The sequence below is a fragment of the Thalassophryne amazonica genome, chromosome 11 (genome assembly GCF_902500255.1).
Source record: "Thalassophryne amazonica chromosome 11, fThaAma1.1, whole genome shotgun sequence".
Taxonomy (NCBI): domain Eukaryota; kingdom Metazoa; phylum Chordata; class Actinopteri; order Batrachoidiformes; family Batrachoididae; genus Thalassophryne; species Thalassophryne amazonica.
Window position 1 is genome coordinate 73,947,193 of NC_047113.1, and position 13,163 is coordinate 73,960,355.

The 13,163-nt window shown below is 41.1% G+C and overlaps 1 protein-coding gene across 1 annotated transcript in view; it reads left to right on the forward strand.

The window, feature by feature from the left end:
- The window catches only part of spata5 (spermatogenesis associated 5), a 253,710-nt gene that overhangs the window by 41,667 nt on the left and 198,880 nt on the right, over positions 1–13,163 (forward strand). The window contains exon 12 of the mRNA XM_034182173.1: positions 8,248–8,457. Within this exon, the coding sequence (XP_034038064.1) occupies positions 8,248–8,457 (210 nt within the window). The remainder of the gene's footprint in view (positions 1–8,247; positions 8,458–13,163) is intronic.

Sequence of the window (13,163 nt, forward strand, 5' to 3'; positions counted from 1 at the left end):
TCCTGTGAATTTGAAGGCCAGGGCCTTCAAATTCACAGGGAGGATTCTTGGGACACAGTCCTTGGACAAGTTCAAAGATAGCTAACCTTGGCCTATTCTAAGGGGTCAAAAGCTCACATTCTTTCTACACTTTCTTTGATTACATGCTCATACGACCGACAGTATTTTAGCATTGCATTAGATTTAAAGTGGCAGGAGTCAAACCGGCACCTGATTTTTAGTGGCATTCGAGACAATTTGGCTGAAATGGACCCCGCAACCGCGATTCCTAATGAGAGTCTGTAAATGAATGCATGAGGAAAAATTGTGTATTAAAACTGTTGTCTTTTCAGAGAACGTAGTTAATATTTTAATTCAACCACCCGTGACCGACTTTTTTTTTTTTTTTTAGAGAGTGGCTGTACACCCAACTGTTGGGTCAATAAAGCAAATTCGCGAGCATATACACTCGACCACAACCAACCAATGAGCGCGCTTGTAAGTTCACTTCCGGTTTCAATGCGGGAGGGAAAAAGGCGAATATTTTCTTGCCGGCTGCGGGAGGGTTCGCAGCCCGTGGAGGAGCTGTGATCTAAAGCGGTTCTGTTTGGCTCATCACACCCAGGGAACAGTGTCAAACTAACACCATCTTACAGCCAACAAGCAGCATTTTGTTCAAAAACTGTTTTGTCGTTAACAGGCTTCCGTTCAAAATGCTTATGAAGTTTGTCTGTTTTCATCCAGTGCTGTGTTTTTGCAGTAATTAAAGACGGCGCCATTAAATGTGTCAAACATACACCGCAATAGAGCCTTAAAAAGTGTTGTAAAAACCGTAGTTTAGATGCACGAAATGTGTCAAATACACGATCATGGTTGGGCGAATAAGATAAGACATATTTATCTGCCCAACGGTTGGGCGTATAGCCTTTGCCTTTTTTATCACTTGGCCAGACTGACCTGCGGATATATCCATTAGTCGCGCATCTCTAATTGTGACATATATGGTATCAGGAGATAAGTGTATTATCCTGGCCCTGCTACATGCCATTTAAAATCATCCTGGATCCACCTCGGATCAGATTCTAATGAGCTTTTTGATCAAATTAAGGCCTACAGCATCATCAGATTTCACCAGGAATCCATCATGTTTTGAGCTCTATCGCACACAAACACACATACTAGTTCAAAACATAATTTCCTTTTTTCAGGTCAAGGCTCAGGTCACATCTGCGAGCATACCCTGGTGCTGCGCGTCATCACATCAACCACACTATGGAGCCGTCCAGCATCCTGCATAGCAACAACCGTTGTATCATCACCCCTCAAATGTAGCCGTTTGTCTATCACCAGCAGGTGAAATTTGGGTGTCGCCCTCGACCTTTCCCAGCTGTCGGGGTTCTCTGTGCTTGAGGTAATAATGTTATACATCAGGCTGAAAGCCCAAAACACCCCAATCTTGAATTGATAAAACAGTATATTTTAAAACTTCCTGACTCCATCTGTCCAACATGAAAAGATCTACTACTAGTTCAATCCAAAAATTTACAGGAAGTCACAGCAGATGCCTCCCTCACAGAGTCTGGTTCTGCTCGAGTTTTCTTTTTCTTTACATAGTGTTTTTTTCCTGCACTGGTAAAAATATGAGTTGCCTATTTCTACTGTGAAGACTGCTCCACATTTTGTAAAATAAGAAGAAGAAAAAAAAAATCCTACATATCCTATCACATGTTCACAAGGAAGTGGGTTTGGTAATCATGAGGCAGTATTCATTATTAGGCTGTTTGGTTCTAAAATTGAGACGGTAGTCTTGGAGATTGTTTGAAAGAATTCCAGGATGTCACAGATAAAGTGTTGATTGCAGGAATTTGAATTAATTGGTGTCATCACAAGATCACAATTGACGGAAGGCTTGTTTGGAAGCACCACGTAACTCCCCTCATTGATCTGTCAGCATCAGCCGGTCTGTATCCTGGCATTCCCCACTTCCATTTTATCCCTCTTCAGTCCTCTCGCTGAGTGCGTGTCTTTGCTTGTCTCTTTACAAACTGTCTCCTCACTCCCTTCCTCTTCTGTCTCTACCATCCACTCCATCTGTCCTTTCCTCCTTCTTGCTCGGCGCTGTCCATAAATTGTTCGGTATTTACAGTATGTGGCCAGACGCCAGGTTTCCATTAGGTGCTTCGTTCCCTGGAGACGGCGCCGGTGGCCTGGGATGTGTTACTTCAGGATGGAACGGAGGGAGCATGAATGACTGTGTGGGGGGGGGGGGTAAGGAGAGGTGAAAGAGCAGAGAGGAAGCGGTGACATTTAGAGGAGAGAGCGAGAGATGATGTGATAGTGAGCGAGCGGAACCAGAAAGAAATGGGTGAAGTAAAAAAGCTATAATCAAAAGATAAGGCTTGAAATTTAAATAAAAGCTTAATTTGCATTAAAATGCTTTAAATCTGTCTTTCTTAAAAATGTCAAAGACATGGACAATGTTTACATGGACACCAATATTCCAAAATAAACAGTACTTGGAATGAGACGCTGCCGTGTAAACGACATGTGCCGATTACCATCAGCAGTCACTGAATTGAGGTTATTGAAGTGCGTTGTAGACGTGTTTGCCCTGTAATCAGACAGTGACGCCCTGTTGGACTTTTTACTGCATTTTATAGCATGTTCGCTATAGGAGGCGGTGATGAGCACCACTAACCTAAATGCTTCAGGAACCACAACATCATTTAATGGAAAGTTAATTGTGATGATGCGAATGTGTAGCATAGGGCAAAAGGGGCGTAATGTGGGTGTGAGTCATTATTCAAATTATACACAGGGAAAACAAGTGGAACATTATGTGAACAATACCTGTAAACGTGCTCAAATTAAGGAATGTTAAAAGAATGACTGAGAGAACAATAGGGAGATGTGCACGAGTTATTGACTTAAAACATGGAGCTGTTTTATGATAAAGTTCTGTCTTGGCTCCATCCATGTTCCAGGCAGTACGTCAACAGGATGTTGCGTAGAAGGTGACTTTTACGGCCCCATTTGCTTCCTTGGCGTAGATTCGAGTTTCCTAATTCAGTTTTGGACCACATGCCGTTTCCCCTGTCTTGTTTGATTGATGTTCAAGCTATATATGAAAACTTCATATAGGTGTGTTGTAATCTTGCGTGTGCTTTTATTGGGATGGCTACAGAAACGATAATCTGTCCAGCCGAGTGAAGCTGCCAGTGTTATATTGTGTGTCACATGTACATATTGGACTTCACCTGACAGCCTGTTGGGCTTGTCAGTCACCGAACCGACGGGGAGGAGTGGCTGGGTTTCAGTCCTCGACACTTCTGTGGCAATTGGCCGCATGTCTAGCAGCAACAATAACTCAGGTACAGTACACTGTTTTTCCACCAGGCCCCTGTTGAAGTTTATTCATACTATTTCACAGATGAGATGGTGACAGCAAAAATGAAAAATGGATTGCAGCAGTGAGAAAATTGTCAAACTTATTTGCCAATATCCTTGTGTAATAGGACCCTGCCGGCGAGCACTACACATTTCATCGCACACTTGAGTCCAGGGTGTCAGAAGAGGAAACTATGCAGACGCTTTTCAGGACTGGTTCCACAGCACTCATACACACGTTCTCATGTGTACAGTTGGGTCCATAAGTATTTGGACAGTGACACAGTTGTATCTCTATACATCGCTGCAGTGCAGTTAAAAGGAAACCACTAAGATGTTCTTGTACAAGGTGCCTCCATGAGTAATTGGACAAACTAAATATAAGGATTATTGTAAAAACAAATCATCATTTTTTTCCAACAAGTTTTCTTGAGACAACTAAGCAGATGTACAGTAGTGTTCAGAACAATAGTAGTGCTATGTGACTAAAAAGATTAATCCAGGTTTTGAGTATATTTCTTAGTGTTACATGGGAAACAAGGTACCAGTAGATTCAGTAGATTCTCACAAATCCAACAAGACCAAGCATTCATGATATGCACACTCTTAAGGCTATGAAATTGGGCTATTAGTAAAAAAAAAAAGTAGAAAAGGGGGTGTTCACAATAATAGTAGTGTGGGATACAGTCAGTGAGTTTGTCAGTTTTGTGGAACAAACAGGTGTGAATCAGGTGTCCCCTATTTAAGGATGAAGCCAACACCTGTTGAACATGCTTTTCTCTTTGAAAGCCTGAGGAAAATGGGACATTCAAGACATTGTTCAGAAGAACAGCGTAGTTTGATTAAAAAGTTGATTGGAGAGGGGAAAACTTATATGCAGGTTCAAAAAATTATAGGCTGTTCATCTACAATGATCTCCAATGCTTTAAAATGGACATCAAAACCAGAGACGTGTGGAAGAAAATGGAAAACAACCATCAAAATGGATAGAAGAATAACCAGAATGGCAAAGGCTCACCCATTGTTCAGCTCCAGGATGATCAAAGACAGTCTGGAGTTACCTGTAAGTGCTGTGACAGTTAGAAGACGCCTGTGTGAAGCTAATTTATTTGCAAGAATCCCCTGCAAAGTCCTTCTGTTAAATAAATGATGTGCAGAAGAGGTTACAATTTGCCAAAGAACACATCAGCTGGCCTAAAGAGAAATGGAGGAATATTTTGTGGACTGATGAGAGTAAAATTGTTCTTTTTGGGTCCAAGGGCCGCAGACAGTTTGTGAGACGACCCCCAAACTCTGAATTCAAGCCACAGTTCACAGTGAAGACAGTGAAGCATGGTGGTGCAAGCATCATGATATGGGCATGTTTCTCCTACTATGGTGTTGTGTTGGGAAAGTGTAGTGACACGGACCCACAACAGGGGGCGCAAATGAACAGTCAATAGATGAGCCAAAAAGTAACAATTTAATGTTGTGAATGTGCACAACGAACATACAGACAATCACAGAATATCATAACAGTCAATACACAGAGGTGACGTGTGGGCAGGCTCGAGGATAGAAGACGTCTGTCCTGAGAAGAGCCGGAACCACACGATTTCCGCCGCCCCAGAACCTGGTGAATACTGGAGCCGCCGAGTCCCGAATTCCCAGGTGATCACCGTCCCCGACTGTCGGATCTGGTACTGCTGGCGAAGAACAAAGACAGTCAAGTGTGGGTGTGTGTACACCCAGTAACAACAACGGTGGGAATGCCACCTCCACCTCTCATTCAATATGTTGCAGCGGTCTCAGCTGAAAAGGAGCGCCGTCTTGCACAGCCTCCTCACAAACGACCGGTTCTCCTGCAAATTCTCACAATAACAGAGTTACAAATCTCACAAAAAGGCTGAGAGTATTACCTCCTATGAAGTATGATATCTCGGCAACGAGGTGGAGATGACGTCTGGTCTTTATGGAGTGAGATGATGTTGAGTAGATGGGTGACAGCTGTCAAGAGGTAATGAGCGACAGCTGTCACCCCGGCTGTGTCCATGGCGGCAGCGCCCTCTCGTGCCTGAAGCCCGCACTTCAGGCAGGGCGCCCTCTGGTGGTGGGCCAGCAGTACCTCCTCTTCTGGGAGCCCACACAACATGTTGGGCCTATATATCGCATACCAGGTATCATGGATCAGTTTGGATATGTCAGAATACTTGAAGAGGTCATGTTGCCTTATGCTGAAGGGGACATGCCCTTGAAATGGGTGTTTCAACAAGACAATGACCCCAAGCACACTAGTAAACGAGCAAAATCTTGGTTCCAAACCAACAAAATTAATGCCTCGCAGATGTGAAGAAATCATGAAAAACTGTGGTTATACAACTAAATACTAGTTTAGTGATTCACAGGATTGCTAAAAAAGCAGTTTGAACATAATAGTTTTGAGTTTGTAGCGTCAACAGAAGATGCTACTATTATTGTGAACACCCCCTTTTCTACTTTTTTTTTTACTAATAGCCCAATTTCATAGCCTTAAGAGTGTGCATATCATGAATGCTTGGTCTTGTTGGATTTGTGAGAATCTACTGAATATACTGGTATCTTGTTTCCCATGTAACAATAAGAAATATACTCAAAACCTGGATTAATCTTTTTAGTTACATAGCACTACTATTATTCTGAACACTACTGTAACATCAATATTTCCAAGTCACTGAATATGTCTTGGACTTCATTTATATCAACCGTTAAGAAATACAAACAGTATGGTCAATCTGTCTGAAGTAGGCAGCTCTGGAAAAATGACAGAGACAAGTGAGGGAAGTTGTAGGCTTCTGCAAAGTGGAACTTTTGTTTATTGCATCACCAGCTCTACAGCTTTATGGTAGAGTGAAACAGAGAAGGATGTCTTTTAAAAATTAAAGGCATGAAATTTCACCAAGTTTGCCAGAAGCCACATGGCAGACTCGAGCCTAGATTTGACCTGTCTTGTCTTACAGTCCTTCTCTGTGCCTCTGTACCATGAAACTGTAATGACTGGTTGCATGGTGCACAATTTCTCCAGTCACATGCACAGAAGGGTATAGCTCCTTCAGAGGCATCATGTTATCTTGGTGGCTTCCCTCATTACTTTTCTTCTTGCACAGTCACCGGAAATGTCCATTATCCATCCCCTGACTTGTGTGAAGAAAACTGGTTGTAAAAGTGCTCATTTGTATCCTTATGTTTAATTTATGACCTCTGAAGGTGGAGAGCCTGTGTATAAAAATGACTCTCATTCATAAATGGTTTCATTTCAACGCCATTGTGCTGTTGTAAGGAGACAAAATTTCAAAATTGTGTGTCGCTGGTCAAATACGTATGGACCTGATGTATACTGCAACAGCCACTTTAATTTTTGCCTTCTTCCCTCCATCTGTCAGAAAGATGGCTGTTGGCCCTGTTCTTGTTCACCCCGTCCAGGTTATCCTTGATTCATCTAGAGTCCTCCGTGCCTCAGTCTCCTTCCAAATATGCTTTTATTTCACTTCATCTCTCCCCCTCAGTCTCGTTATTGGTCTGGAAGAACTCGCCGTTCCTTGCAATTTCCTCCAGTGGTCAGAAAGTTAAAGGTCTTCAGTGCGGGTTACATGAGCAGCATCAGTGACATCAATGTCCAATCAGAGTCTGCTTGCTCTGTTGCATTTATTGTTGGAGAGGTGGTTGTGTTTGAGGTTGGGGTTACATGATGGAACCGCTGGGAGCTAGAACAACAGTTCCAGACGTCTGCTGTTCATTTTCTTACTAACTGGTTGTTATTCAGCTTCAGTGTGGCAGCTGGGACTCTTATTGGGGTATTTACTTTGATTTGCTTTGTGCACGCCTGACACCGTCAGATCTCAGAGTAAATGGACTGTGTTTCTATCGCACTTTTACATCTGTACCAGATGTGCAAATGGCTGTACAGTGATGCCTCACATTCATCCATTCACTCTCTCACACACACACACACACAGTAGGTGGGATTCCATATCAGATTTGCATAAATGTTAAGTGATATTTTCAGAATGTCAACAAAGCAAAATAGTGAAATGACAGAATTTCCATTAATCGGTGGAATGTGACTGGGTTTTGGGTTCTCGTGAGAATCATATAATCCAGTAGTTGTTCTGACAGAGCAGTAAGTCTGTAAATATTGCCATTTTGTTGTTCTTTTTAACCCAGTATTGTTGTAACATCTTTTATATCACTGAACAAGCTCTGTCTTTTAATCCATCCACATGTACTGTTGTGTGTATTATAAGCGGTCATGTGATGCTTTCTGTGTACGTCGTGACCGGTACTGGTAAAAGTGTTGTCACTGCTGTTTTTCGAAATAAGGCTTTTTCGAATCATCTGAAAAACCACTTAATGCAAACATAAAATGGTATTTTTGTGATATTTGTGTAGTTTGGAGGATAATAGAAAACCGCCTGCATGTCCAAGGCTTTTTTTTTTGTCTGATAGGGAATCAAACATAATTTTCTGGCCACAAGACTGCCTCTAGACCTCAAGACCATCATTACCCCAAGAATAGTTCCTGATTAGTCCTTGGCTGGAAGACCCCTTTGAATACCAAGAGCTGCACATGTTTCTGCATATAGAAATGGAGTTGCATCAATAAGGGCAACTTTGTTCCAAACTCCAATGCAAGTCTCTCCTTGACCCACTTTGGTGGCCCCCAGCAAGTGGGGGCAGCTGAAAGCACAAAAACCTCCAAAGCTTAGCATGCATTCTTTGTCTTTCATCTTTGCCTTTTTCTGTTATTTTGCCATATTTGATAGTGTGTCCAAAGGATCATCCTTTTGGCAGAAAGTTCACATTTTGAGGTATTTAAATGGTTTTTAAAGCAGATCTAATTTAACTTTAATTTGTCTTCTCTTTCAGGTCCACTGGTCAGATGTGGGCGGGATGGAAGAGGTGAAGCTAAAACTGAAGCAGGCCGTGGAGTGGCCTCTAAGGCACCCCGAGGCCTTCACCCGTATGGGGATCGAACCACCTAAAGGGGTCCTGCTGTATGGGCCCCCAGGCTGCTCCAAGACCATGATTGCCAAAGCCCTGGCCAATGAAAGTGGGCTCAATTTCCTTGCTATTAAAGTGAGTTTTTCTTTTTTAATTATGTTTACAGGAGTTATTTGTATTGTTTATACAAAGAACAAGACTTCGTGTTCCTGCAGTACACTGGATTATAAGATTTTAGGGAAAATGTTTCCGTTTTCCTCCAGCATTGATCCATAAATTGGAAGCAGTAAGAGAAATGAATAGCAGCTTTAGCGATTCGTAACTTATCGTGGTTGAATGATCAGCCAAACGTTACAAACCTTTACATGAGCTGGTTAAAAACAAAATACACAGGGATCAAAATATTTAAAAAAATATAAGTCAAGCTCAGCGTGCCAGATTTAGACTGATGGCCAACATGTGAGCCACTTTTTGAAGCGTTGCCACGATGAAGGATGATTTGCTTATGTGATTTTGTGGATTTATTGTAAACACATTTCCTAAGATGCCCTTTGTTGAAACTAAGGAAACGTGTGCAGATTGCATGGTCGTCTTCTCCATCTTTTGTTTACTATCAAGACGTTTCTTATATATGTAATCTGGGTAAAACGTACACCCACCAACTCTTTGTAATTTTTCCACACTGTCTTCGGTGTACCACTTGTACCTTCAGCCAGAATACTACAGTGGTGGTGATAGTTCCCTGATGACCTGGAGGCAGTCTGACTGTCTGACTTCCTCCACAGAAGGCTCCTTGTTTGACCTCTGACCCTGCATTTGTCCCCTCTCATTCATCACCCCTTCCTCTCCGCCGCCTCCACTGTCACCCTCGCCCACGCCTGTCTGGGCTTGGTTGACGGAGATTGATTGATCAGCTTGCTGAATTGTTGATCAGTGAGCTTTCAGAGAAGCTGTTGCTATGTGGAACAGAAAGCTGCGACAGAAGCTCTCAACTGGCTTTATTAAGTCGGCGGTCAATGGTGCCGGCACTTCAACGTGCACAAAGCGCCCCCGCTTCCCCAGCTACAGTCACGAACATGAATTTGCATACACTTTTTTCCAACGGCACATATTCAGTTCTGTCAAACAGTAGTTGTGTTAAATCTGTTAGGATGTCTACTTTATTTCAATATAAAGATAATTAAAAGTAATAGTAATTAACTTATTTATTTCTTAATTAATTCACTGTCGGAATTTCAGTGGGAAAAAGGTTTACATATACCAAGATCAGTGTGTCTTTAAAGGGCATATCACACTCTAATCAACACTACAGTGCCCTCCAAAAGTATTGGAGCACTTGGTATTTCACATATTTGAATTTGTTTATGCCATTTTAAATACAAAAAATGCAAAATATACAGAACATAAAAATGTTTTAAAATTATCTTCCTTAAATTCAAACTGAAAGCAAATCTTTATAACTTGAAATGATTATTTAAAAATATAAAAGCCAAGATGATGATTGCATAAGTAATGGGATGCTTTTGCATAATACCTGTAAATCATCAGTTTTATTGCCAGTTTACTTCAGACAAGTCAGGGGATGGATACATGAACATTTCCAAGTCACTTAATATGTCTTGGACCTTATTTACATCAGTTATGAAGAAATACAAACAGTATGGCGATCTATGGTAAATCTGTGTGCATTTTGTATCCCCAGTTATATAGCTTCATGATGAAGGGGTATAGAGGAGGATTTTCTAAAAAAGAAGACCTTGAGGTTCAGTACATTTTGCCAGAAGGTACATCTGAGATGCAAACCTAGACCTGATGTTTTGGTGAATAAAAATCCTCTTCTATACCAGTAATGGGGAGGAGGAGTAACAGGAAGACAGAGGATGGGAAGGAGAGGAACAGTAGTAGCCAGTAAACCGGCAGTGAGTGGTATTTCTGGTATTTATATTTGTGTATTTATATTTATATATGCAAATTGTTTTTTACTTTCACTTTTGATACTCTGTGTGCTACTATACAATGCTGCTACAACCTCTAATAAGAACTACTAAGGACCTAACGTTGGAACCAGTGAATTATTTTCAGAGCACAAAAAAAAAAAAAAAAAATCTAAAGAATTAAGCCAAGGCTTTCAAAGCAAAATTTTGTACAGCTGTATGTTAAAGTTTGGGCACCCCTGATGATTTCCATGATTTTCCTTTATAAATCATTGGTTGTTTGGATCACCAATTTCAGTTAAACATATCATATACAGACAAACACATTGATATTTGTGAAGTGAAATGAAGTTCATAGGATTTACAGAAAGTGTGTAATAATTCTTGGCAGGTGCATAAATTTGGTCTACCCAACAGAAAAAATACATCAATATTAATAGATCTTCCTTTTGCAGAAATAACAGGCTCTAAATGCTTCCTATTGCTTCCAATGAGAGTCTGGATTCTGGTGAAGGTATTTTGGACCATTCTTCTTTACAAAACATCTCCAGTTCAGTCAGGTTTGTTGGTTTCCGAGCAAGGACAGCCTGCTTAAAATCACACCATAGATTTTCAATAATATTCAGGTATGGGGACTGAGATGGCCATTCCAGAATGTTGTACTTGTTCCTCTGCCTTAGTAGATATTGAGCAGTGTTTAGGGTTGTTGTCTTGTTGAAAGATACAGCCCCAGCGCAACTTCAACTTTATCACTGATTCGTGAACATTGTTCTCAAGAATCTGCTGATATTGACTGGAATCCATGTGACCCTCAACTTTACCAAGATTTCCAGTACCTGCACTGGCCACGCAGCCCCACAGCATGATTGAACCACCTACAAATTTTACTGTAGGTAGCAAGCGTTTTTCTTGGAATGCTGTGTTCTTTTTTTTCAGCCATGCATACCACCCCTTGTTATGTCCAAATAACTCAATTTTAGTTTCATCAGTCCACAGCACCTTATTCCAAAATGAAGCTGGCTTGTCCAGATGTGCTTTAGCATACCTCAAGTGACTCTGTTTGTGGTGTGTACGCAGAAAAGGCTTCCTCTGCATTACAACATCATACAGCATCTCCTTGTGCAAAGTGCGCTGTATAGTTGAAGGCTGTATAGAGACACTATCTGCAGCAAGATCATGTTGTAGGTCTTTGGAGCAGGTGTGTGGGTTGACTATGACTGTTTTCACCATCCTTCGCTTCAGCTTATCTGAGATTTTTCTTGGCTTACCACTTTGGGCCTTAACTAGTACTGTGCCTGTGGTCTTCCATTTCCTCACTATGTTCCTCACAGTGGAAACTAACAGCTGAAATCTCTGAGATAGCTTTTTGTATCCTTCCACTAAACCATGATGCTGAACAATCTTTGTCTTCAAGTCATTTGAGAGTTGTTTAGAGGCTCCCATGTTGCCACTCATTAGTAGAGACGCAAAGAAGGGAAACTTTTGCAAATGGCCACCTTAAATACCCTTTCTCATGATTGGATTCACCTGTGAAAGGAGGTCAAGGGTCAGTGAGTTTACCAAACCAATTTTGTGTTCCAATAATTTGTGCTAAATGTATTCAATTCAGTAAAATGACAAGGGTGCCCAAATTTATGCACCTTTCTAATTTTGTTTAAATAATTATTGCACACTTTCTGTAAATACTTCTGAAATATCAGTGCGTTTGTCTGCTATATGATATATTTAACTGAAATCTCTGATCCAGACAACTAATGATTTATAAAGGAAAATCATGAAAATCATCAGCGGTGCCAAACTTTTACATACAACTGTAGCTGCAGAAGCCAAGTTTCTCCTTTGAAACCATCTCGAAAAGATTTATGTTACCATGAGCAGCTGTACAATCTATTATACAAACATATAAGAAGCTTAGGACCATAGAGACCTTACATCATCTTCTATGTTGTGTATCCAGGTATCTCGAGGTTGAAAATATGCACACAACATGCTTTAAGCCTCACCGTGATCAGGTCTGCTGATGGAGCCTGAGGCATCAGATAGAAATGTGACATCATTCACCTTCAGAGATCATGCACTACCATGACCTGAAATCTACTGATGAAGGAGGAAGTTATTACTATGAAATTAACATTTAAAAAAGCTTGACAAAAGATTGTAGTTCATTCTGGACAAAGGCCAAATAAATGGTAAATGGACAAATGGACGCTTCTTCAATTATGTATAATAGATTGTACTGAGGTAGGGGTGGTGGCTAAGTGGTTCGTACGCTTGGTTTCAGTGCAGAAGGTTCCCGGTTCAAACCCCACCCCTGCCACATGTAATCTGGAGTTGCATCAGGAAGGTCGTCTGGCATAAAACATGTGCCAAATCAACATGCAGACTCACCTCTGATCTGCTGTGGTGACCTTGAGTGAAAACAAGGGAGCGGCTGAAGGGACTTACTTACTAGACTGTACGGCTGTTTGAGGTCCCATGAATCTCTTTGAGATGGTTGCTGAGGTTGACATGTCGATAAATCTTTTTTAATGTAAATAAAACAGACATTCTGACTGATTTAATGCATGTTGTTTGATAAAATTAAATTTGTGCAGTTGGGGAAAATTTGAGTTTTTATCCAAGGTGTATGTAAATGTACATCTGTATCTGTGATCACAGTAAAATTTAACATTAAACAAGTTTGCTGTAAAGGAGAAAATTGACATTTGCCTTTTGAAATGCCTGTTTTCAGTCTCAGTTTACACATTAAAAAGCTCTGAATGCCCGCCCTCTGAGACATTCGGGGAGAATCTGCTTTGAGAAAATGGAAAAAAAAAAAAAATCCATCCTGTCCCTCATCCTGAAGAACTGCATCTGCAATAACAGTATCGGGTTTTTTCCAGTGCAGCGGTTGCTTTGACATGGACA